Raw genomic sequence first — 26,678 nt, 5'->3', positions numbered from 1 at the left:
CTCTTCACCCCAGGGAGCATTGAGATTATAGGCATTTAGCTATTAATATACAGCCTATTTATGCATGTGCACATATAAGCACTCATGCCACTTAGTTACTAATGTTGTAAAAGTTCAATATAAAACCCTGGCTATACAGATCAGGGAGGTCTTGAACTCACAAAGATCCACCTGCTTCTGTCTCCAGAGTACTGGGATTAAAGGTGTGTGCTACCATACCTGGCCTAACACATTTCTTATATTTGTAAAATGGAGAAATTAAAACACTTTAATTATTTAGCCGGGTGTAGTGGCGCACACCTTCAATCCCAGCACTGGAAGAGGCAGGCAGATCTTTCTATGTTCAAGATTAGACTGGATAGAATAGTGAGTTTTAGGTCAGCCAGGACTGTAGAGAGAGCCTGTCTCAAAAACAAGACAATGGGTGTTTTGCCTACATATGTGCCCGTGTACCATGTGCATGCCTGGTGCCTACAGGAGCCAGAAGACAGTGTCAGATCCCCTGGAACTGGAGTTACAGACATACGTGAACTGCCAACTTGGTGCTGGGAATTAACCTAGAACTTATGGAAGAGCAACAAGTGTTCTTAATGGCTGAGATGACTCTTCAGCCCCAACCACCTTATTTCTTAAACAGTTGATATTTTATCATAAGGAAAAGCATAGCAAATCCACACCTGAAGTACACAACCAACCTATCCAGCAACCACCACTATTCTCTACTGAAGAACGCCAGGTCTAGCCGGGCGGTGGTGGCGCACGCCTTTAATCCCAGCACTCGGGAGGCAGAGGCAGGCGAATCTTTGTGAGTTCGAGGCCAGCCTGGTCTACAAGAGCTAGTTCCAGGACAGGCACCAAAAACAACAGAGAAACCCTGTCTCGAAAAATAAAAAAAAAAAAATAAGAACGCCAGGTCTTCTCAGGGCCTTTCCCATAGCAGCCCTGACAGTCCCTTCTAGGGGCTCCAGAGACTGCAAACTTCCAGATAACTCTGCTCCTATAGGGTGCTGCTGAAGCTCCAAAATGGCTCTGAGACAACAAGGAACGTATGCAATGATTGAAAATGCCTACAGAAGTATTTACATATCAAATACACAAGACATAGTGATATTTTATTTGCTTTTACAATACATGGTGGTAGAAGCACTTTTCATTTTGTTTTATTGTTATTTTGAGACAGTATCTCCCCATTATGTAGTCTTGGCCACCCTGGAACTCACCATGTAGACCAGGCTGGGGTCAAACTCACAGGCATGTACTACCAGGCTAAGTAGAAGTACATTTTAAAAGTAGTTAATTCTGAATGGTAGGACTTCCTCTTCACACACACACACACACACACACACACACACACACACACACACAGAGTCAGCCTCTCTCTGTGTTTTGTTACATCTACTTACTTATTTTGATAAGGGCAGGGGCCATACTACACATGTGGAAGTAAGAGGGCAAGGTAAGAAAGTTGCTGTCTCCTTTTACCACGGGGGTTCTGAGAATTGAACTCCAATCAGCCTTTTTTCCTGACTCTTCTATTTTCTTAATTTTCTACAAAGGCATATGTTACTTAGCATAAAAAAATAAAGTTATTGCATTTTGGAAAAAATAGTAACTAAAGAAAGTTAACTTGTTAGACAAATTTGAAAGGATGTATTAATAAAGTTTCCAAATTCTCTAATAACACTGGTAAATACTAGTTCAGGGTTTAGGTCATTCACATCATCCATTAACTTGGGAAATATTTAAGATACTGAGATCTGTGGTCCCTGGGTAAGTGAGGGAAAGGTTATTAACTATTTACTTTTTGCTGTTTTGGCTTTGTTTTACATTTCCTTTATGATTAATAATGACAGACAGCTGGGCGGTGGTGGTACACACCTTTAATCCAGCGTTTAGGAGGCACAGGCAGGTGGATCTCTGTGAGTTCAAAGCCAGCCTGGTCTACAGAGCTAGTTCCAGGACAGGTGCCAAAGCTACAGAGACACCTGTCTCAAAAGATCAAAAATAAAAAATTAAAAAAAAAAAAAGACACCTTTCTGTGTATCTGTTGGCTTTTGGTATGAGGCGATAAAATAATCTAATTAACTTGGTTTATCAAAGCATTAACATTGTAAATACTTCTATTTACCAATTATACCAAAAATGAAGCTGAAAACAAGACACAAAAGAGGACAGATGGAATGCAATGCAAAGAACCACTGCTACATGCACACTGGAATATGGAGAGCCGTGTGGACTTGGGAGAATAAACTGAAACTTACAAGATGAACATCAACCAAGGGAAGCAGAGAGGTAAAGGGCTTCCGGCAGCTGACAGCCCTCCCAAACGGCGCACAGCACTGCTCCTCTGCATTTATTTGCACCCGAGGGATGAGCAGGCAGCCACAGGGGTCATGAGCTCAGCTAAGGAGCACTGGGCCCTGAAGAGTCATTAAAGCCTCAGTTCATGGGATACTTTTCCTGGATAATCCTGACTATACATATATTATAAGGCAAAAAGTTCTGGAAACTGATCAAATCCCAAACTAATGTAGCGAGTGTGCTGCCCCACTTCCTCTCTCCAGAACCAGACACTTTCCTACTGCCAGCCTCCCCAAAGCACACTGACAAAGTTCAAAAACGCAGATTAAGAGATGGTGCAGGGGTTTAGAGCACTTGCTGCTTTTGCAGAGGACTTGGGCTTGATTCCCAGCATTCAAATGTGAGCTCACAACCATCTATAACTCCAGTTCCAGAGGCTATGACACACTTTTCTGACCTCTTCAGTTACAGGGCACACATGTGATACAGGCAAAATATTCATACATATAAAATTAAATCTGAAAAAATTAAAAAGGCAGACTATAGGAACAAAGCTATGTGAAAAACCCTACTTTGGTTAATCTCCTATGAATGGCCTTAGACAACACAGAACTTTTCTAGAGTGAATCTGGGCAAAGAGATTCCATTATGGCTTTTGCTACTAGTCTAATTCTGAACGGATGTGTTAAGTTGTAAGGGAACCAGTAGAGGACAACGGGAGAAAGGAGCAAGCTTACATCAGCGAACAATCAGAGATTTCATCTCCACACTCAGGCAAGGAAGGGACCAGGTCACCGGCCTAGACAAACAACTCAATTTAACAGCATTTATAAGTTCTGCACACATTTGCCCAATCACCTTATTTCCTAGAAGAGAGCTCATGATCACTTTTTCTTCTAAAATATTAAAAGTGTTCTTCAATAATTTTTTTAATTTAATGAAAGGAGCCTTTCCAGATTATAAAAGTACTTAAATGCAGGTCATAAAACTCTTAGCAAAGCATTGGTAACAATGCTGCATGGAGCAACCTGCAACACAAATCCAGAACTCAGCTGTGTTCCTCTAAGGACTCCATACGTCCAACTGGTACTTATAAATGTCCCCCTCTACACTGTGCTGAGAAATTACAGTCATGGAAGAACTACTTGCTGTATGCTCCATGACATCTGAAAAACCATTAGAGGTTAAATGCATTTGAGGGCAGATTCAACTGCATTACTAGAGGGCTAAATGAAGGACCCAATTATTTTTAATTTTTTAAGATTTAATTTTATGTATGTATTTTGCCTGCATGTTTATATGTGTAACACACATGTATCTAGAGGTCAAAAGATAAAGAGGCATTACATACTCTGAAACTGGAGTTACAGATGGTTGTGAGGTACCATGAGGCTGCTGGGAATGAACCCAGGTCCTCTACAAGACTGCTGAGCGAGCCATCTCTGCAGCCCCAACCTGTAGTGGTCTCAGCTTACAGAAAGCACTAGAAACCAGAATTGTTAAACACACAGCCTTTTTCCCACAAAGGGAGCAAATGGCACCTGTTCATCTGGAAGGAGGGAGTGGATTTTGTCTAATAACCTGATGATCTTTTGCTATTCTATAACGCCAGCCTTCAACTGAATCCCCCCAAATCCTGAGCCATCCTCAGTCAATAGAACACATCTTTATGCTTATTACAAACCCTTCCCCTACGCCCTTGCCTGAACACTGTTTATCAATCAATAAAGTTCATGCCTCTGGTTAAGGTCATAGGTGCTTGGCTGAAGAGATGTAGCCTGAAGTTTTGCTGTGATAACGGCCATGCGGAAGCCTTTCCCAAAGTTTTACTGTGTTTAAATGTGTAAGAAAAATAAACCCTGAGGTCAGACTCTGGAAGCTTTTAACCCAGCAACAGCTAAGCTGTGCTGACCAGAGTTTCACTTTTACCTCCCAAGGATCGATTTCCCTAGCAGCTGTGAGAGGTGCAGGGGCCCCCACACCAACCCCAACCTACTGCCTTTCATCAGCATGAAATTTGCCTTCCAGAAACAATCTGTAATAATGCTTAGTACTCCCTTGGACATCACAGCTCTGTCCTTACCACTTAAGTTAAGCCAACCATGTTAGTTATCTGAATACTTGGAATCCAAGCCACTGAGCTTTCAGATTGGACTAACTCATGCAAACTGCTGGGCATTCTCATCCATCTTAATATTTTCCTAAAAACCAGTGAACTCTCTATTAAGTGCAAATAACTGCAGTCATTTAACAGCAAAGCTATCGGTCTTGCAAAGAAAAAAAAAATCACATCCCTTAACCCCAACACCATCATGGAAACTAGCAGGTGCTAAAATGAAAGAATAGGAAACTGGGCCAAAAACTCAGTGATTAATCAGAGCCCACAGTCTATGGGCTGAAATGATGAATTAATTTATTTATTGGTTTTCCAGGTAGGGCTTTGCCTTGTAGCACTAGAAAGCCTGGAATTTGTGGTAACCCTCCTGCCTCAGTTCCCTGAGTGCTAGGGATGCAGTTGCCTTTTGTTTTGTTTGTTGTTGTTTTGGTTTTCAGCCCTGGCTGTCCTAGAACTCCCTCCATAGACCAGATTGGCCTTGAATTTAGAAATCTGCCTACCTCTGCCTCCCTAATACCAGGATTAAAGTTGTGCACCACTAACCCAGGCACAAATGATGTTTTTAACTTTTCTTTAATTACAAAATTTTTATTCCAGCTAGCCTGGAACTCAGCTGTGGGAGTTCCAGGAACCTGCCTCCCCAGTGATGGGATTATAGCCACAAGTCCCCATGCACTACCATGCCAGGCTAAACAACAACAAAATACTCATAATAATTACTGTAGACTTCTCTGATTAAACAAAGGTAATATTAAGTTCTAAAATTTGTCCATAAATGACATCATGGAATAGAAAGTAATAAAATTTTGTTTCTAGGTAACAGTTTCTAATGAAAAGCAAACCAAAATTCACAACTTGAAAAGGGGGAAAAGGTGTTAATTGTATAAGCAGAGAGTTGATGTCAAGACTATGTGAACACTCACACCGAAACTAAGTGAGAAAATGGGTCACTGGGGAAATAAACTCATCCAGAATCCTCTCTTCTTGGATTAGTCTAAGCAGTGGCTAGGAGCAGGTTCTTGAGCTGGTCCTGGGGCCTGCCTGCTGACCAGTTCCATCACTGAACATTCACCATAACAAACACCCTGCCTGAATGTAGAGGAGCTGTAAGTAGCTCGGGTCACATAGGAACAAAACAGAAGAGTGCGCACCTGGAGGAAGGAACAAGCAAGCGTCTCAAGAGCCTGGTGTCTGCATGGTACATCTGACCTCAAGTCAGCTTGAAATCGAGAGTAAAAGACTGGAAGCAAAGCAAGCTGAGTTGTATATGATTTGTTCAGTGATGAAAGCCCACCAACTTAGCTCAGGGATGACTTTCCTGAAACTGAAGATAAACAATGTATCAGGAAGGTCCCTGCCATTTTCAACCACAGCCTGCTAAAGACACAAACAGTGTGAGTTCAGTTCTTTGTGACTGACCCTCTCTCTGTATAGATGGCCTGATCTCATATAAGACCCAGAGGAACCTGAATGTTCCCAAGCACTTGGCCCCCTTCCCATCCCAGCCCACTCCTGCTGCTCACAGAACACCAGTTTTGCTCCAAAATTGTAATTGTAGCCACCTGTTGCTACAATTGTTGAAGGAGGGCATCAGAAAAAAACAAAAACTTATTAACAATGCTATCCATTTTAACAACAGACGATCCAATAAACAAAATGCTATCCATTTTAACAACAGACCATCCAATAAACAAAAACAGGCTCCCTGGAGAAATGGGGACCCAGGATTCTAGGACTGATTAGAAAATATATGCAATCATAATATCTTATAGTGTCAGAAAGCGAGAAAGCCCTCAAAAACAAACCCCAAGGATGGGAGTACATGGAAAAGACAAACCGCTCTGAACAGCCAAGCTGGAAACAACTGGATCACCAAATATAGTGGAAATGGACTGTAATTTGAAGTATACAATAGCCACGAATCCACACAGTAATACACAATTAAACAAACAACCGAGGGAGAAGAAACAAGTCTCTTTCAGAAGACTGACACCACACCCTTAAGGAAGTCGGTCTAACTCCCATCTCCTAAAGTGTGGGTTGGCTGCACTATATGACTTCATCCCAAAGAGCACAGCATAAAGAATAGCTACTGTGCAGAAGCCTGACAAACACTAACTTGGCCAGATGATCTGTGACAAGTCATGTTGATATGTAATAAGAATGACAATTTGACCTCTGTAGTTCCCACCCCCCCACCCACACTTATACCCAGTTATATCATGAGAAAGTCATCAGACAGAAGAGCCATCCTAGGGGCTGGAAAGGTGGCCCAGCCAGTGCTGCTCTTCCAGAGGACCCAAGTCTGATTCTCGGCACCCACATAGTGGCTAACAACCATCTCTAACTCCAGTTCCAGGGATCCAACACCCTCTTCTGGTCTCGGTAGGCAACAGGCTCGCACACGGTGCACTGACATACATACAAGCAACGCTTATATACATAAAATAATACTTTTTTTATTGTTCCCTTCCTTTTGGGTTTTGTTTATTCCAGCAGGGTTTCTCTGTGTAACAATTCTAACTGTCCTGGAACTAACTTTGTGCACCAGGCTGGCCTTGAACTCATAGAGAGTCACCTGCCTCTGCCTCCCAAGTGCTTTTAAATTTTTTAAAAATAAATTTAGTAGAAACGTAAGCTGTAACTCCCTTCAAGTTGGCCCCTATCTACACTCTTGTCCCCTTAGGTTACGGTCAGTCTGAAAGAACACTGAGTAAATGATTTTAAGGACAACTACCAACCCTGTAGGTCCTGCCTAGAAGCCCCAGTACAGAATAAAAATACTCTCAACAAAGACACCTCCTTTCTTCCTCTGAGAGACAATACAGGGTGTTAGTTAAGATGAAAGGTTCTGGGCTGGAGAGATGGCTCATCCGTTAGAGCACCTGTTGCTCCTGCAGAGCAACCAGTTCAGTCCCAACACCCATATGATGGCGGACAAGCACCAATGACTCCAGTTTCAGGGGAGCCAAGGTCTTCTTCTGGCATCCTTTGAACCAGACATGAATGTGGCACACAGACATACATGCAAGCAAAACACCCACATATGTAAAATAAAATAATTTAAAAAAGGAAAAAGCACCGTGCGATGGTGGCGCACGCCTTTAATCCCAGCACTCAGTAGGCAGAGACAGGCGGATCTCTAAATTCGAGGCCAGCCCAGTCTACAAGAACTAGTTCCAGGACAGGCTTCAAAGCTACAGAAAACCCTGTCTCGAAAAACAAAACAAAAACAAAAACCACCCCCCAGAAAAAGAAAGGAAGGAAGAAAGAAGGAAAGAAAAAGAAAACAAATTGAGCAAGCCTCAAGGAGTATGCCAGTAAGCCCCACTCCACCATGGCCTGTTTCAGTTTCTGCCTCCAGGTTCCTGCCCTGACTTCCTGGACAACACGCTATAGATCAAGCTGCTTTCGGTCATGGTGTTTTATCACAGCAATAGAAACCCAACCAACACAGTGAGGAAACCAGGGTTAACTCTGGCACTTCCGGAATGTGGTTTATAATCTGATAAGGAGTAAACTACAAGAATAACTCAACAGGAAGCCAGGTCTGCTGCTGCTCATGCCTGTAATCCCAGCACTTGTGAGGCAGAGACGGGGGTTCAACTTTGAGACCAAACTCCTTGTGAGTACCAGGGCTGCCAGGTAAGAGCCTATCCCAAAAAACCCACGAGGAGTTCTAGTCAGGGAAAAGAATGACACACATTTCAAAAGGCCGCGGCTGGCAAGATGGTTCAGTCAATAAGGGTGCTTGATCCCAGCCTGGTGATCTGAAGCCAGTGCCGGGAACCCACACCAACCAATTTCTGCAGGTTGCCCTGACTTCCACATGCTCACATGGGATTCTCACACGTGTATACACACACACACACACACACACACACACACAAAGTGCAGAGCCAGGGATAGTATTTCATACCTATAATTCCAACATATGGGAAACAGAGAGATGAAGAACAGAAGAGTTATCCTCAGCTACATAGCAAGTTTGAGCCTAGCCTAGGCTATACGAGACCATGTCTTAAGATGGGGGGTGGGGGAGACAGACTACCGCAGAGCAGGGGTTAGGTAAAGTGAGTATTCTAGAAACTCTAAGTTCAACTTCCTGCACAAAGAAATATGCAAACCGCAAGTGTATCTCGAAAATGAAGACCATGAACAGAATTTACTGATTTTTCTTTCTTTTTTGGGGGTAAGATTTGTTTTTAATTACATCTGACTATGTAGAAGCGCAGGTGGCCCTAGAGCTGGAGTCATAAGTGGTTGTAAACCATCCAGTGGGATGCTAGAAACCAAACTCATGTCCTCTGCAAGAACAGTTCCTTTAATTCATACCCACTTAGCCATCTCAAGCCCCTACCTACCCTGATTTCCCAGTCAAGAGCAAATACAGTCTATCACCTGTGTTTCTGGAAGTCAGAAGAACACACAGATTATACTGAGAACAAAGTCAAACCGAAACAGCAAGCAGCACTCAGCTCTGAATTCCTTCAGGTGTCCCACCCAACTCAGTGACGACACAGCAGCACACGCCCATGGTGTTTAGGCTAAAATATGGTCAGGGAAGGGGCTTTCTGTACAACTGAGAATCAGAAATGGAAAACTTCCAAGCCCTGGTGGGATAACAGGCAGATGCAGCTCTCTTCCTGCTTCTGTCAGCATTTGCTACATTAGCTTAACTCAGGCAACAGTCAAGCTTGCCTCCCGGGGGTGGACACAGAGAAGAGGAAAAAGAGGAAGGGAGGCACTGAGAACGAAAGGCCAGTAGCTGCCCCAACACCACCACTGCGGGGGTGAAGCCAGATCAAATGTTTTTTTTCATACTGTTCCAGAGTTATTTACGGTAAAAACCTCCAGCATGACCCTTTTAGGCACAAACAAAGCCTTGTTCTCTTTTAACAAGTAGTCTCTTGATTTCCCACACATTATGTTGAACAATGAAGTTGGGGCGCAGGATACAGCAGATGACATCAACCTCCCTCAAGTCTGAGGCTTGTTTGCGGGCCGAAATCCTGGTCTGTGGCCAGCCGGATGCTTTCACAGAGGGCCCTACTGTCTGTGCTGCCAGGCTGATATGAATATGGAGGCAGAGGCTTAGCATCAAACACCAGTCATCAACTGGCAAACCAAGGTCACTGTACCCCTCAAGGTCACCTTTATAATCTGTTCCTCTTCCTAAAAACTAGATTGTCTTCAGAACTTATCACTGACTTCAAAATCTAAGCAGTCCCCCTTTCTAGAGCAGTCTGGAAGAGGCAAAGCTGTAGACAACTGGTCACTGAGTAAGAAACACCATCCTTGAACTTTTATGAAGAAGGAAATGGGTCAGGGCTTAAGAGCTAGAAGATTTGTATATAATACAAGAAAAAACTCGACTGTAATGCAATCAAACGTTAATGTACAAACTGTCCTCTGTAGCAAACCATCTAGTTACTGGTCTGGTTTTAATCCACTGATAACAGTATCATTAAATATCAATTTAAGAGGGCCATATTTTCACTAAAAGAAAAAGGTGAGCCCAAGCAAGGATTCACATGGTAGTTACTGATAAAAGAAAAGCTTCTTTTGAGAAATAAGCAACAGGTTTTTGATTGTTTTCCTCTACAACACAGAAATGTTCTCAGTACAGACACCGGAAATATAACCATTCTCTTAAAAACCCAGGCAACTGTATTACATAGAATGTCTCTTCACACTGTCCAGCATGGGTGCTCATGTCTGAAGTCCCTTCACTTAGGACCATTGGCTCCTACAACTACAACAGACTTTATTAAGACCTCAAGTTAATAGAGTAACATCTATATTAACTATGGATGATGAGGGGGTACTTCCAACTTCAAATCTGGGTAACAAAATCTTTATAATCTATGACTAAGGATGGCTTAGCTTCATTTTGTGCAATGAGTGGGAAAGAGAGTGATAAGGTAGACAACTGGAAACCTACAACACAAAGTGTGTCTGAAACAGCTTGTTTTGCGTTGTTTGTTTGGTTGGTTTTGGTTTTTCGAGACAGAGTTTCTCTGTAGCTTTGAAGCCTGTCTTAGAACTTGCCCTGTAGACCGAGCTGGCCTCAAACTCACAAAGATCCACCTGTCTCTGCCTCCCAAGTCCTCATGGTGGGTGGAGACAATCAACCATCCCCACACTGCACCAGCTATCAAGTACCTACATCAAAAAGATAAAATGGAATCCGATTCCATATTTATACCTTACTCCTTTGTAAGAAATAATGGCGGAGCTGTCGGAGTGGGTGCTGGGAACCTAACTGAGGTCCTCTACAAGAATAGTACTTGTTCTTAACTGCTAAGCCACCTCTCTGGCCCCAACAAATTAATTTTAAATAGGTCTTTTTCAAACAAGTGGGGAAATTTTAAAATTGTTGTTGTAATTTATTGTGTGTGTGCACATTCTGCATATGTGCACAGGTGGAAGTTAAGAGTTAGAGGACAGCTTTTGGGAGTTGACTGTTCCCACCCACCACATGCATCCCACGGATTGAACTTAGGCGTAGTGACAAGAGCCTTTACCTATGGAAATCTTAGTATATGATGGGTATTACATGACATTAAGGAATCATTATGGGATTTTAATGTGTTTGGTTTTGAGAAAGGGGTTTGAATCTGTTAAACCGTACAGGTCTCGAACTCACAGGCTCAAGGGATCATCTCACTTCAGCCTGGTTCCAAATTCCTGGGGCTCAACTCATCCTCCTGCCCCAGTCCCCTGAGTAGCTAGGACTACAGACACATGCAACTGTACCTAGCTCAATGTTAATTTTGGAAGGGTGTCACATGGCCATAAAACATGGTAGTCATGTTCCTATCCTTTTTTAAAGATTCAAGCTGACGTCGACTGTACTGAAATATCTAGGGTTTCCTGGGCCTGGAACAATTTAACATAAAATACTAAAAGGAAAAGAGTGAAGATTAAGCCAGCGTGGATCCTGAACAGCCACAGAATCTGGATAGCAGAAGTAAACGGTTATATTCTCTCTAACAGTGAGGGCAAAACACTGCCAACAGCCACGCGGTTGGCAATAAAACTCAGGACTTTGGCATCAAAATTTGTATGTTTTTTAAAATTTCATTTTTAAAATCAGATAGGACAAGGGGCTCACATGTTTGCAAGGCAACTCATTAAGACCTGGTACTGCTGGGCATACGGCACACAGCTATAATTCCCGTACTTGCAAGGCTGAGGCAGGAGGAGAGAGGGTTCCAGGCCAACCTGGGCTTCCGTGAGGCCTAACATCAAAAAAAGAGGGGAGTACTGGTCACTCCAAATTCCCTTTCTCCACCACTGTCAGCTACACTCCTTTAATCATCGCTGCTTCTCAGTTTTCTTCTTTCTTGATACCTGGCTCAATTCGTTCCTGTGTATTATCTACTTGCCAGCTGGGTTTAGGGTTCCAGTAGTCCAATGAAGCTGGCTCGTAGCAAGGACATAGCAGACAGAGTGGGAGTAACTAAGTGTTGGTGAAATCCTCGTGAGTAGAGGCACAAACTCCTGCTGGTGAGGTCCCTTTAATAGCCTCTGGTCCACCCTCAGATGCTCCTTCCTCTAGGGTTACAGCACAGCTCCTTCTTCCACTCAGTGCTACCAGAAGCGAAGGGCCACACTGAACACTCCAGAAAACACAAACAGGAGAACAAGGCCTGCCCTTAGGAAACTACTGGCCTAAGAAGGAGACAGAGGGTAAACAGAAGTAGTGACAATGAGCTCTGGTCAGGAAGGCCCTAGTTAGAACATGGATGGGAAACTAACAACATAGGAAGAAGCTTCAAGAGTGTTCTCATGAGGAGCATGTTGGTAAATGCCAATTATCAGAGAGGCAACAGTGAGCCACTGAGTGCTTTCCAAACACAGGACTCCAGGGGCAACAGAAACGGGAGAGCAAGGCCTCTTTGGCTGTTCAAACTCTTTGATTCTGGGCACCACTTCTACAACGAAGAGCCCAAACATTGTAACTACATCTTGAAAATGTATGTGCTATCATCACCACTTAGACAATTCATACACACAGTTAAAAAGAAAGAAATAACCAGTGTTAAATGTGAATGAATACAATTACCCAGAACACAATCAACTCTTGACTATTAACATCTCAAAAATCTGGCCAGGCAAAACTTGAAAACCCAATGGCATTATGTAAAGCAGCTGTCACCACCCAATGGTCCAGCCGAACCTGGTGTAGCTAAGTGAAGACACTAGAGACTACGACCATCTTGTGACCAATAATGAACTCCAATAAATCCCAGAAATCAAAAATCAAGAGCAAAAGGAAGATAGTGGCACTTTTTCATCAATTCACTGAGTGGGCCAATTCCATCGGGAACACTTGTTCATTCTACCTGAGCCTCAGTTTCCTTATTTATGGAGTGTTTGAACTAACCGTACAACCCTTAAAAGGCACAGGAAGTGACACGGCAGATGCTTAAATATATAACAAATTTTATTAGTCACAGTCAATCTTATTGTCTCCCTTATCCTGTAGGTGTTGCGGTGTCTTATGATGTCAATCCCACTGATCTTCTAAGGATTACTCGGGGAAATCACGTTATTGCTCAAGATTCCTGAGCCCTCCCAGGGGCAGGACCTTGACGACAGCCGAAATAGTCCAAGCTCTCTAGGCTCACGGCCCGCCAACGCCTCCCCAGCCCTTCCACGGGCCCGGGATTTGGGCGCGCAGCCCCGCCCCGCGAACCCCAACGCGCGGGGTGAAGGGGCGGTCCGCACCGCACGTCCTGAGCGCTGGGGTGGGGGGTGGGGAGCAGGCCAACCCCCGGCCTCCGCCCGCCGGCCTCCCCACCACCTCGGCCTCCCCCGCACGACGCCTGCCGTCTGGCCGCCCGCCCCCGCGCCGCACCTTGAGATGGGTGCGCAGGCCCCCTGCGCCCCCCGACTGGTCGGTGATCTCGTAGGCGCCCGTCACTAGCAGGTCCTTGTGGATCTCCTCGCGGAGACACTTGCGAGAGTTCACGGGCAGATGGAAGGAGATGGCGAGCACCGAGCTGGGGCCAAGCAGGAACAGAAGGAGCAACGCACAGGGGCGAGGGCCAGGCCAGGAGAGTGGGCCAGACAAACCAGACATGGTGCCGGAGCCTCGTTCACCACCCGGGGCCTCTAGCGCGCCGGAACCGGGGGGAACCCACGTGACTCGCCTCTGACCCAGCGATGCCGTCGGCGCCATTTTGGAGATTGGCTAGTAGAGCCAGACTGTGTAACAAATAATTTTTAAAATCGGGAAAGATCCGGTAGTATGTCATAACCATGGGCGTAAGGAGCTACAGAAAAGTTCTCAGAGATTTTTTTTTCCCGTACAAAGTTTTTTTTGTTGACGCGAAAGACCGCTGGGTGAGCCATAGTAAGTACGGGCAGCCCTGGAAGTAATTCTAGCTTAACCTCCCGGAAGTGGTTCAGACGCGTTTTAAAGTCGGTGACACCATAGCAACCAGGCCCCAATAAGGAACAGCCACAAAGCCTTTCTCTGGGCCCGCCCACCGGCTGCTTAGGCTGGGGCTAACGTCCCAAAAGCCAACTCTGGTTGCAGTCGGGACAGTGGAGCACTGAGGAGGAAAAATACAAAGCGAAGTTTTTATTTGGCTTTTAGTGCCTGTGGGTCTCTAACTCGGAGAAGCCTGTGTAGAGATCAACAGGTGCTTGCGAATTGACAGGTATCCCGTTAACGCCTCTGAACCCAGTATTCGGCCCGGTGTAACTTCGGTGTTCACAATGTACTTCTATTTATTTAAGAAACATCAGTAGTCTTCTGTGCTAAGCTATACTCTCACCAAATATTTAAATGTATGTTTTGATCCTGTCAGAGATGAGCATAAAATATTATTTACCAGGTGAGCATTGTCGAGAGCAGAAATTGTATGTTTCCAAAGCATGTTCTGTAACTTCCAAGTGGCTCATCGTAAGCTGATTCACATAGAAATCGTTCATTCGTTATTTGCTGTGTGCTAGACACGACACTGCATGCATAATGTGTTTGTTGGTGTACGTCGATGAAACTCAGTAGATCTAGCATCCGTGCCAGTGATGAAACAACCAAAGTGTTCCTTAGCAAAATAATTACTATATACTCTTTGTCAATTTCAAAAATATGTAGTGCCTGGCAAAATGGCACACCTTTAATTCCAGCATTTGGGAGGCAGAGGCAGCCATATCTCCAGGAGTTTAAGGCCAGCCTGATCTACAATAGTAAGTTCCAGGACAGCCAAAGCTACATAGTGAACTCTGTCTCAGAAAAAAAAAGAAAGAAAGAAAGAAAGAAAGAAAAGGAAAAAAAGGTTTAGCATCTTTATGTTACAGCCAAGTATTTAGAGCTGAAAAATATACAAAGAGCCGCACTCAGTACAGCATGCTTATGATCTCAGAGTTTGGGAGGCTGAGGAAGGAGGATGGCCTAGAGATTAATGCCAGCTTGGGCTATACAGTGAGTTCCATGCCAGCCTTGAATACATGCCCCCAAAACAGATACTTCAACACCTAAGAATAAACAGCAGCCTATGTGTGTAACCTTTATCGACTTGAATTAATGTTTCTTGAACATTAGCAAAAATAGGCAGAAGATGAACTGTCTGCCCTTAGCGATTTCAGTGGGTTTTGTTTGTTTGTTTAGTTTAGTTTAGTTTTTTTTTAAATGACTTTTTGTCTACCTAGTCTTTTCCTGGAACAGAAGTCTGAAAACAAAACAAACACAAGCATAATAGAGTTGTTAAAAGTTTTAAGATCTAGCAAATGCCATATAATATTTTATGAGGTGGCCACTTAGGAACATTCGGTTTGATTGTTTTATCCCTGATCGCAGATAAGATTGGCAGTCTGCTGAGGGCATGCTGACAATTTGCATAGGCTTTTCCCTACAGTTATTCTAACTCACAGCTCATTCAGGTCCTAGGAGTCCTCTGGCCATTAGCGCAAGATTTTCAGCCTGTAAAATGCCTGTGCATGTTTTTTTTGATTTCCGTCTCAACGTTTACACGATAGACTATACATTTTTAAATATCTTCACTGTTTTTTCTTTTTCTTTTGAGACAGAATCTTTTGATCTAGGTTGGCCTGGAACTTGTGGTGATTTTATCTCTACACCCCCCCCCCCAATGTGAAGGCAGGCATTCGCCACCAGACACAACCTGTTTTCACATGTCATTAATGATCTCATCTGATAGTTTCAAAACCCCTGTCAAATAATTTAGGCAAACATTTTCATTTTTCAGATAAGGAAACTGAGGATATGCGATGATAAGAAACTTGGGTAGTTTTAAAAAAGATGTTGGTGGCGCTGAGCTTGGAGAACTGCAATGCTTTACTCAAGGAAAGTGTGGAGCCAGATGCACATCACAGTGCTCTAAAGGGATTGCACGGTCGGGGAGAGAACTCATCTCAGCTCCTAAGGAAATATTTGGAGTGGGGCATTTCAGGTCAAACTTACTTAGCATTGTTGCTATAAGTAAACAATGCCCAGGCATAAAATTTCAAAAGGACCTAGTTGAGAAATAGTTCAGAATAGCCTGAATTTAGACTCTGTCAATATTCAGAATCCCAGGGGCCAGTGAGAGAGCCAAGGGTAATGTGGCACTTGTTGCCAAGATTGAAAACCCAAGTAGGATTCCTGGGACCCAATTGGTAGGAAAAAGCAACCCTCGGAAGTTGTTCTTTGTCTTCTACCCTCCCACACAGATCGACAGATGGATGGATGGATGGATAAATGTAAAACAACACAATCCAACACCCTAAAAGTGACAAAGGACCAGGTGGGGAGGTGAGCACCTTTAATCCCAGCACTCCCAGAGACAGGCAGATCTCCGTGGGTTCAAGGGCAGCCTGGTCTGCACGTCGAATTCAAGGGCAACCAGATTGTCATGTGAAGACCCTGTGTCAGGAAAAAAAAAAGGTACAAAAATCAGAACCTTCCTCAGGAAAATACTACAGTATTTTGCAAATGGAGAAATTGAGACTGAAAGGTTGAATTGCTTCCTGTATTACACACAGCTCTTGAATCCTTCTTGTCCTGTAATCTCACTTACTTCCAGCCCCCCAACACTTTCTGTCATTTTTATTTCCCCTATTAGCTCTCACCGTTAATACAGCCCCCATTTTACCTTTTTATTGTACTTTCTTGTCTGCCTTTTTAGCACGGTGTCTTCTGTAAGGTGAGGATTTCTGTGTAGTTTGTTCATTGCTTTTCTCCTTAACCCCAAACAGTGCCTGCTACTTGGGCAGAGTAGATGCTGGCACAGGAAGGTAAGACAAGACTGGTTCACTGGGCAGTGGTAGCGCATGCCTTTAATCCCAGCACTTGGGAGGCAGAGGCAGGCAGATCTCTGTGAGCTCAATGCCAGCCTGGAACAAGAGCTATTTCCAGGACAGGCTCCAAAGCTACAGAGAAACCCTGCCTTGGGGAAAAAAAAAAAAAAAAAAAAAAGACAAGACAGGCTCTTGGCTAGGAGGCCTAACAGCAATGCTCTTTAGCCATTTCACACAGATTTACTGAGCATATGATGTATCTAAGCTGTAATCCTGACTTCAGTCTCACCACCGTTGTGCAGCCCCTTCTGCTTTTGCATCTTCGGGACAGCACTTCCATATATGCCCAGATGGTGTACTCTCAGTCCTCCTGCTTCCTCTTCCTGAGTGGCAGAATTGCAGGCACATTTCACCACCCTGGAGAGATGGCTCAGTGGTTAAGAGCACTGCCTGCTCTTCCAAAGGTCCTGAGTTCAATTCCCAGCAACCACCTGGTGGCTCACAGCCATCTGTAATGAGATCTGGTGCCCTCTTGAGAGACCTGGTCAGTTGTCCTCATCAATTTAGACCATGAAACCCAATATGGACAAGTTCAAAAGGACTAGCATATACAGGCTGCCATGCATGCTTCAGCATTGCCAGGACATAAATTTCATTTTTCATTTCTATCACATCTGACTTTTTTTCCTTATTAGAAAGCGAGTCCATAGAAGGTCAGAGAATAACAACAATAACAAAACCCTGCCTCTATGCTGTGGAACTGAGGGCAGGAGGCAGGGCTCTAGGGAACCAAAACTTAGAAACTCTGCACCTGTATTGAAGAAGGTACCATCTTTTTTTTTAAAAAACAAAAAAATGTTATTTATATTCTATGTATATGAGTGTTCTGCATGTAAACCTGCATGCCAGAAGAGGGCATCAGATCCTATTATAGATGGCTGTAAGTCACTGTGTGGTTGCTGGGAATTGAACTTAGGACCTCTGGAAGAGCAGCCAGTACTCTTAACCACTGAGCCATCTCTCCAGCCTGAAGGCACCATCTTCATCTACATGAGGCAGAGACCTCATGTGGAGCTGGTAATGGACTGGAACGTGTGCCACTTTCAGAGCAAGTGTTTCTTCCTGACTAGCAGTCCTGGCCCCCATGTCTGTCATCCTGAAACAGACCTAGCCAGATAACCTGAAGTTCCTTAGCCACACAAGCCAAGGGTTAAGAAACACCTAGTCTAGTCTATCCCTAAGCCATAGTTTTTTCTTTGTTGGTTTGATTTGGTTTTTTGAGACAAGGTTTCTCTGTAACAGCCCTAGCTGTCCTGGAATTCACTTTGTAGAGCAGACTGACTTTGAACTCACTGAGATCTGCCTGCCTCTAGCCTTCTTAGTGCTGGGGTTAAAGGTGCACTCCACCACCGCCCAGCTAGCCGTAGGCTTTTAAACTCTTCTATAATAAGGAGCATGCTTAAAACACACCTCACTCAGACAGTGAGGCAGAAGCCCTTATTAAAAATTGGCACTTGGTGGCACACGCCTTTACTCCTAACACTTGGGAGGCAGAGGCAGGTGGATTTCTGTGACTTTGAGGCCAGCTAAGTCTACTTGGTTAAGTTCCAGGCCAGAGAGAATTATATTATGGGATGGAGAGGAGGCATTTGTAACAAGTTTGCTGGGTGATTCTGTAGTTGGGAAGCACATTAGTCCTCTCAGGCTACCCACTTTAGCCAGCTAACATTTCAGTGTGGCTTGAGTTTTGTGGGCACCTATCTATAAGGATCCTTGGCTTCCACATCCCTTCCCATTCATGTGTAAAGTCCAACAATGTATTTACATAGCGATACAAGCGGAAGATACAAAAGACCCCTTTGGAAAGCAGTTTGGCAGTATTGCCTTGTGTCCTAGCCTCTGACACAGTGACGAATCCCAAGGATCCCAGTGATGGGTCTTCTGAGTGATGGAGCCTTCGATCTGCTGCTGCTCTCTAGGTGGTATCTTCCAATCCCTGGGCTTTCAATGCATCTGCAGACCTGTAACTTCCAGACATGGATCTCTAGCCCTGACCTCTGCCCTAAGCTGCAGAATCTACACCTAGTGCCTGTCTCAAGAACTCCACTTAGATTTCTTGATTTCCCCTCCTTTGCCTCTCAAATCTGCTTCCTCCTCGTCTTCCCCCCACCCCCGCCCCGTAAACAGTGCCACCGTTTACCCAGTGCCTGAAACTGTCTCTGCTTCCTTGTCCATTCTTTCTCCACACACAGGCAGTTCATCAGCAGATCTGATCAGTTCTGGCTTCTAAGTAGATAATAATCAGTTTCTTCTCTCTGAGCCAGAGGCTGCAAACTCCTGCTCAGATAAGCAGGTCAGGCATGGGACCTTCTGGTTTGTATTGCCTAAGAGTTAAGAATGTGGATTTTTTTTCTCCTTTTTACATTTTTAGGCAGTTGTTTAAGAAGGAGGAAGAACAGAATGTGTGGCAGAAACCTGAGCTAGTTAATTACTATCTGATCTTTATGAAAAGTCCTTTGCTCTTTTCCCCAGCTGCACCCTCCTTTCTGTTCCCTCCATCTGTTCTTGTCATTCTCTAATCATATTCATTACCCTACACAAAGTGATTTTTGAAGTTTTTTTCTTCTGTGTGTTTTGCCTGCCTCTATGTATGTCTGTGCACCACATGTGTGCCTGGTGCCCGTGGAGGACAGAAGAGGGCATCAGATCTCTTGAAACTGGAGTTACAGTTGTGAGCCACCTTGTGGGGTCTGGATTTCAAACCTGAGTCTTCTGGAAGAGCAGCCAGTGCTCTTAACTGCTGAGTCATCTCCAGCCCCCAAAGTGATTTAAAACAAAACAAAACAAAACAACAAATCAGGTCAACTAGAATAAACCTAAGTAGTTTATCACAGCTCACACGGCTACTGCGGCCTCTCTCCAACAGTGTTCTTCCCAGTGTTGAGTTCCTCCCCATCCCTCTTGGTCACCCTTTTACAGTCAGCCAGCCTTGCAAACAGCTTATGCTCCAACATGCAGGTCCCCCTGGAGCCTTCCTGCTCAGGTCTTGTAGACTCTGAACGCTGCAGTCTCCTTCCAGAGAGCGCACCCCCTACATGTAACCCCACCCTCAGCTTACTTCCCAGCCTGCTCTTGTTCCATGACTTGCTCTGTGGCTGTCATTACCCTGTGTGTTTCTCATCATGTGTGTTCACCCTCACTTTGCTGGAGTTTAACCCCTAGAAGAGCAAGGGCTCTGTTTGGGCCAGGCATAGTCTCCTATAGATAAGTGTTCAACAAATATTTGCCTTAGATTGAATGAAATACTACAGCATAATACAGAGTGCCCAGCACATGATGGGCAGAGAACAGTTGCTCAATAAATGCTAGTTCCTCTATCTAGCAGCGTTTTAATTACCATTTTTCATATAGAGAAGCTGAGGTCCAAAGCTGTTAGGTGACTTGTCTGAAACCATACAATGAGTCAGAGCTGAAAATAGAAGTGACAATTTTCAGATAGGATTGTCGCCACACTAGATAAAATTTCATATTTTGTACTTAGTTCCCACTCTGTTGAGAAGTTTTATACTCGTGAGTAGCCTTTCTGTGCCCAAACTAACATTCATAATACAACATTTATGGTTCTCATATAAATATAAGTCTTCCAGAACATCCTCTGTGGTGCTAATAGTTACTGTTTAAACTTACAGCATCTCCCCTCAATTCATTTTGCTTGAAAAAAAATAAAGATTTATATTCCTCTTCAGATGCCATGGTAATAAATTCCTTTCTCGTGGTGCTAGGGGTTAAAGTCAGTTCCTCACATTTGCAAAGTAAGCCCTCTGCTGAACAACATCCCTAGTTTAGGGTGCTAAACATAGATGGGAAACATGAATTTCCCTCACCAGCTTCCATGGTGATCAATGTCTTTCCTCAGTGTAGTCTGTAGACAGCAGGACCCCACATGTGTGCTACAACCTACACACATCTCTCATTGCCAAGTTCAAAGGGTCTTTTTGTTTTTGTTTTCCTCTCAAGGCAGGGTTTCTCTGCATAGCTCTGTAGACCACGCTGGCCTCAAACTGAGAGATCCACCATCTACCTCTGCTTCCACCTGCTGGAATTAAAAGTATGCGCCACCAGCACCCAACCGAGATCAAAGCTGTAGTGGTATCTGTGCACTGAGATTATAAAACATCTAGATTTAACTACAAAAGCAACCCAACCCAGTGACTGTGGTGAGTGTGCTTATTTAATCACTGCACATACATTGTACTGTGTATGAAAACATCACAGTGTCCTTCCTGATTTTGCCTGCAGTTTTTTAATTCAGAAGAATTTTAGGGCTGATGTAAGCAAAAGATGCAAAATAGGCCTCAAAACACAAGTTTCAAAAAACAATCCCATGAGTTGAAAGAATGAATCTAGAAGAATCCTCCCTCTCCTTTTCTTTTCCTCCCTCCCTCCCTCCCTCCCTCTCTCCCTCCCTTCTTTCTAAGCTCTGTTTGCTGTTTGCTTTTGGACACCATTCCTAGAGCCTGGTAGAGATTTGGAGTCCTGGAAACCAGGAGGAAAAGCCCTATGGTAGGCCTGAGGTAAAAAGAAGTTCACTGTGCCAACATGAATAGAATAACTAAAGGACAAAAAAGACAGAGTCATGGGGACAAGGAAGTAGGGTGAGATGAGAACTGCAGCCCCCCCCCCCATCTTGTGTGGACAGCCGTTCATGCCACAAAGAAGGAATAGTAACACCGAGAAAGACAAATAGGAAAATTGCCTTGGGCAGTAGCCCTGGAGTCCCCTAAGGCCTCCAAGGAGAAGTAAGACAGAGTCAAAGGGCATCTACTCCCAGCATCAGCAACACTCTCCACCTGGACACAGCCATGCCTGAAGTGTGCCCGTATGTAGATCCCCAGATGCCCTAAGATGATTACTGGAAGCCCTGGGACCACAAAGCTTGGTGGCCTGGAGTGGAAGACTGCACTGGTGATAACAGACCTTCATTCCTGCTCCGAGAAAGTCTGCATTTCCTCCAGTGCATCTGCCTTCCAGGCCAGTGGTAGTCAGCGTCTGTTGATGGATTTGTTATTTAGTTGACTTTAAAAGTTACATTTTCTTAACCAGGTGTTGTGGCCCATGTCTTTAACCCCAGCATTTGGGGGGAGGGGTGGCGGCGAGGCAGAGGCTTGGTCTATAGACTGAGTTCCAGTACAACCAGGGATACGTAGAGAAACCCCGTCTCGAAAAGAAAAACCCAAACAAACAAACAAGATAATATAGTGTGTGTGTGTGCGTGTGCACACATGCCATGGTGTGTGTGTGTGTAGGTCAGAGGACAAATGCTTTTACTCAGTGAACTACTCTGCTAGCCCAACTTTTTGTTTTTCAGAGCCAGTCTTGCTATGCAACCATGAATGGACTTGGATTTATGTCAGTCCTCCTGCTGCAGCCTCTTGATTACAAGGGCTGGGAGTCCAGGGGTATACTGCCTTACCAGGATTCAGATTATCTTAAAGCCTGCTAAAACACATTCTTCTTTAATGGGAGCTCATTACCATGAGAGACGGCGAACCACACAGGTTGAAAAGAAAAACAGCTTCAGGAACCTTGATGATGTCTGCTTCACTGTTGTCCCTCTATCTACTAGGCTGGTGTCTGCATCCCAGAACCACCCTGGCAGCTTTCAAACACTCCTGATGCCTAAAACCTAACTCAGAAGAACGAAAACAATATATGGGCATACCGCCTGGAATAATGTTTTCATCATGCCCTAACTGTGTTTGATCATCTGGAAACCTATTTAAAAAACCAACAACTTAATCCCAGCACAGGAGGGGCAGAAACAAGAAGATTGCAAATTTGAGATAGCCTGAACTACAAATTGAGACTTTGTCTCAAAAACCCAAACCAGAGCCAGTGAGATGGCTCAGAGGGTAAAAATGCCTACTTCCAAGGCTAACAACCTGAGTTCGATCCCTAGGATCCACCAACACGGTATAAGGAGAAAATCAGTTCCTTGTCTTCTGACTTACTCATACACACACACCCTATAATAATACTAGTACTTAGTAATTGAAAAAAAAAGAGTCACTCTATTGATATAGGCCTGAATTATAGCTACTCAGAGTCTGAAGCAGGAAGATCAAAATGGTAAAGGGGTCTGCCAGGCAGAGTGGTACATATCTGTAATCCCAGAATTTGGGGGCTATAGGGAGACTTCCATAAATTTGAAGCTAGCCTGAACTATATAACAAGACCCTGTCTCAAAGGAAATTATATACACCTTCATTCATTTAAGGCTTGCCTGGGCTACAGAGTTGTTTAACCTCATTTTGAGACTTTCTCAAAATAAAAAGTGAAAAAACGAGGTAGAGCTACATCTCGGCAATGGAGTGCTGGCGTAGCACGTGCCACAGGCTCTAGGTTCAGTCTCCAGCATACTGAGGCAGGCAGGTAGATGGACAGAGAAATGGAGGTTGACGCCTGACTTCCACTCCCAGGCTTTTGGTTGCGACTGGTGTAGGGTACAACCTGAGCATCATGGCTAAAAACGCCAAACTTTCCACGATCCAGTTTGATTCCGGGATTGAAAAGAAATCCAACTAGCTAACCCAGGCCCATTTCTGTTTTAGTCCTTAAAAATCTCCATGCCTTTCTCAATACAAATTTCCCTGTTTGGTTTACATCCTGTTTCTCCCGCTGAAGTCCTGCCACCCTTTCACCTAGAATGCAATGTAAAATTTGCCCTCTGGTAAGGAGAATGTCTGCAATACTAGCTGGAGGCCAAGGTTCATTTCCCGCTCCTGCAGGCCACTCACCCCCGGCTTAAGTGCTGGTGAGCCGGGAGGAATGGGAAGCAGGAGGGAAAGAGAGCCGAGGCCCCAAGGGAAGAAACCTTTTTCTCCCAGCTTGCAGAAAGCCGCGGTGGCACGTGGACAAAAAAGTATTAATAACCTTTGTGAAGACATACTTTACGAAGCTTCATGAACCACAGCCAGAGCTGTCTGTTCCACAGATGGCCAGCTTCTGCATTTTGAATGACAGCTTTTGAAGCTGGTACCGTTCTCATCCCTAAAGCAGAAACCCCCAACTAGAGGGAAGAAGTCATTCAAGTCTCTAGGCCAGAGGTCAAAAGCTGCCATTCATGTATTGGTCAGCGACAAAAAAAAAAAAAAAAAAAAAAAAAAAAAAAAAAAAAAATCATTGGGTGTTGCCTTCTTTTGCAGCGAAACACCAGTGTCATCTGAAACAGAACTTTAGTGGTACGGGTTGGCCATAGCTCTTCCACTCAGCCAGATATTTTTGTGATCTAGATGGTGTTAACTTCCTTCTTTGTAACTTGTGAAGCCAGAGGTAAAGCCACGCTTTTCTTTGGCTTCTAACAAATCTGTTTCTAAACCAGGAGGGCTGACTTAACACACCTATAGTCCTAGCATTCAGGAGGCTGAGGCAGGAGATCAAGGTCGGCCTGGGCTACAGAAAGAGCTCAAGGTCAACTTGAGCTACTACCTTGCCTCAAAAGATGAAAAAGAAAAGAAAAAGACTTTAATCAGTTATTTTTTTCTTTTTTAAAGATTTATTTTTATATACAGTGTTCTGCCTGCATATGTCCCTGCAGACCAGAAGAGGGCACCAGATCTTATTACAGGTAGTTGTGAGCCACCATGTGGTTGCTGGGGATTGAACTCAGGACCACTGGAAGAGCAATCAGTGCTCTTAACACTAAGCCATCTGTCCAGTCGACTATTTAATGCTCAATCAGTAAATCCATAAATGTTTGTTGTTTTGTTGCAATCATCTTAAAATATATGCGTATATACAATAAAAGGCAATATAAAAAATATCCAAAGCAAGTCCCTGTACCTCAAGAGAAGAGCAGTAACAGGCCTACACAGGTACCACCACACTGTTCTGTCTTCCTCCTTTGGAGTGCAGAGTCCTGTCCGCCTGCAAGCAGTGACTTTCAGGGCTCAGTCTAATCTTGGTGATCTCTGCAGAGACTCTTGTGTGCCTAGGGTGCAAACCTTTCTACTAGTTCCCTAGGACAGCCACAACGAATAGTTGCAAAGTGTATGGCTTAAAACATCAGAAATATGTTCTCTCGGGGTGAGGAGGGATGCTCCCTCCAGCCTCTTCCATCTGCTAATGGCTCCGGGCAGTTTTTAGCTCCTGGCTTCCTCGTTCTAATCTCTGCTTCCATCTGCACGTAGCCTTTCTCCTCTTTGTACCTGTTCTTCGTGTACTGGGGACGTGTGTCACTGGATTTAGGACCTACCAAATAATTCAGAATGGTCTCAAGATCCTGCCCTGTCGGAGGTCATGAGAGTTTCAACAGGTGACAACTGGTGTTCAGAAGTCAACCCACCAGAGGGATGACTCTCTGATGAGGCTAATCCTGTCCAGACAAGGCCTGCAGGACCTTTGACTCTGAAAACCCTTGCTCACTTTTGCTAAAGCAGCTTGGTGTCTCTCTAATACCTGCATTGTAGCGCGCAATCTCCTGTGGTATGTAGATATAATCTTATGACTGCATCTCAATCTTATGGACACATATATCTGTGGGTGGTGAGGAAGAAGATGACTTTTCATTTAGCTGTGTACTGCACTGTTCACATCTCCAAAGACCTTATTTCCAATAAGGTCACCTTCACAGACTCTAGAGATCAGGGCTTCTACATATGTTTCAGGGGATACAGTTAACCCCACACACCCTCCAAACAGTGAAGAGTGGAGGGATAAAAATCTACCTGTCCTTAAGTTTGGGTGCAGGAGGTGTTACCTCCTGTCGCAGCTCCCCACTCGGTCTTCTTGTCCTCTCCATGCTTTTCTCCTTCCTCATGTCTGGACTGCAGGCATCTGACTACCTAAGGAGGACCAGCAAGATGGGTTAGCTGGTGGAGGTTCTGCACTCAGGCTGGAGACCTAGATTTAATACCATGATTTCATAGGTGGCAGGGAAGAATTGATCCCCAGGAGATGTCCTCTGACCCCCATATACAAGTACTGTGTCATATACATGACTGCACTCATACAGGTACACACACACACACACACACACACACACACAGGAAGTCTATAACAGAATGATATTACTTATGGAGCTAGCTAAAAACAAAAAATACTAACTTCTGTCCATTCTGTGTCAGTCCCCAGTGAATCGGGCTTTCTGGAATCATACCTAGAAATGTGCACTTTAAATTGCATCCCCAGGAGAGTTTTTTTAAATATATACATTTTAGATTTCTATTTCATTTTATTGTGTTGAGTGTTTTTCTTGCTTGTACATATATGTGTGTGCCTAGGGCCCACAGGAGTCAGAAGAGGCCACTGGACACCTGGAACTGGAGTTACAAATGGTTAGGAGTCACCATGTGAGTGCTGGGAGCTGAACCTTAGTCCTCTGCGTGAGTAAGAAGTGCTCTTGACTGTTGAGCAATCTTTCTGGGAGGTTCTAGAGTATTTGAGGCGCCACCTGACCCTGTGCCTGTATTTTAACTTGCTAACATTTTAACTTGCATTACGCTGGTGGGAGGCAGGATTTAGGTATGAGGACCATAGAGTAAGAATATTGGAACTCTGTTACCCGCTAAATCTATCCTGTCACACACTTGCAATGTGACCTTAGCTTTCCTGAATTCGTTCTATGTGCTTCCTCACGTAAACAGAGATAGCTGGAATACCTACTTCCTAAGGCTGTGCTGAGAAATAAATGAAATAAAACATTTAAATGGCTTAGAAGAGAATCTGGCTCATAGTACGATCCCAAAAATTTTAAGCCGTCATGAAGCAGAAGAGGTTGAAAGTGGCTTATTTTCTCACTGTATTCGTAGGCCCTTCCCTCCCAGGAGGTTACTCTGATCTTTCTGTCCTCAGTGGTGATTAACATTGATACTATCTTATTTTTCCTTACACACACTGTGCTTAGTTCTGTATGCTGGCCCTCCATATCTGTGGACTCAACCCACCATGGATGGTAAGTAAATACGTAAATGTAAGAGCAATTGCATCTGTCCTGGACATAAACACC

The 26,678-nt window shown here is 44.2% G+C and overlaps 1 protein-coding gene and 1 long non-coding RNA gene across 2 annotated transcripts in view; one reads left to right on the top strand and one right to left on the bottom strand.

Moving 5' to 3' along the window:
• The window catches only part of Tmed10 (transmembrane p24 trafficking protein 10), a 36,047-nt gene extending 22,485 nt beyond the window's left edge, over nt 1-13,562 (bottom strand). Inside the window, exon 1 of the mRNA XM_048449218.3 lies at nt 13,284-13,562. Coding sequence (XP_048305175.1) covers nt 13,284-13,508 — 225 coding nt within the window. The 5' untranslated portion in view covers nt 13,509-13,562. The remainder of the gene's footprint in view (nt 1-13,283) is intronic.
• A 93-nt stretch (nt 13,563-13,655) lies between these two features.
• Nucleotides 13,656-26,394, top strand: LOC125409998 (uncharacterized). Its single transcript, XR_007234946.3, has 3 exons — nt 13,656-14,268; nt 16,106-16,319; nt 22,041-26,394. It is a non-coding gene; the product is annotated as an uncharacterized LOC125409998 (long non-coding RNA).
• Nucleotides 26,395-26,678: the final 284 nt, after the last annotated feature.

This window comes from Myodes glareolus, chromosome 11 (genome assembly GCF_982192425.1).
Source record: "Myodes glareolus chromosome 11, mMyoGla1.1, whole genome shotgun sequence".
NCBI lineage: Eukaryota > Metazoa > Chordata > Mammalia > Rodentia > Cricetidae > Myodes > Myodes glareolus.
This window is presented reverse-complemented; position numbering and strand designations above follow the sequence as displayed.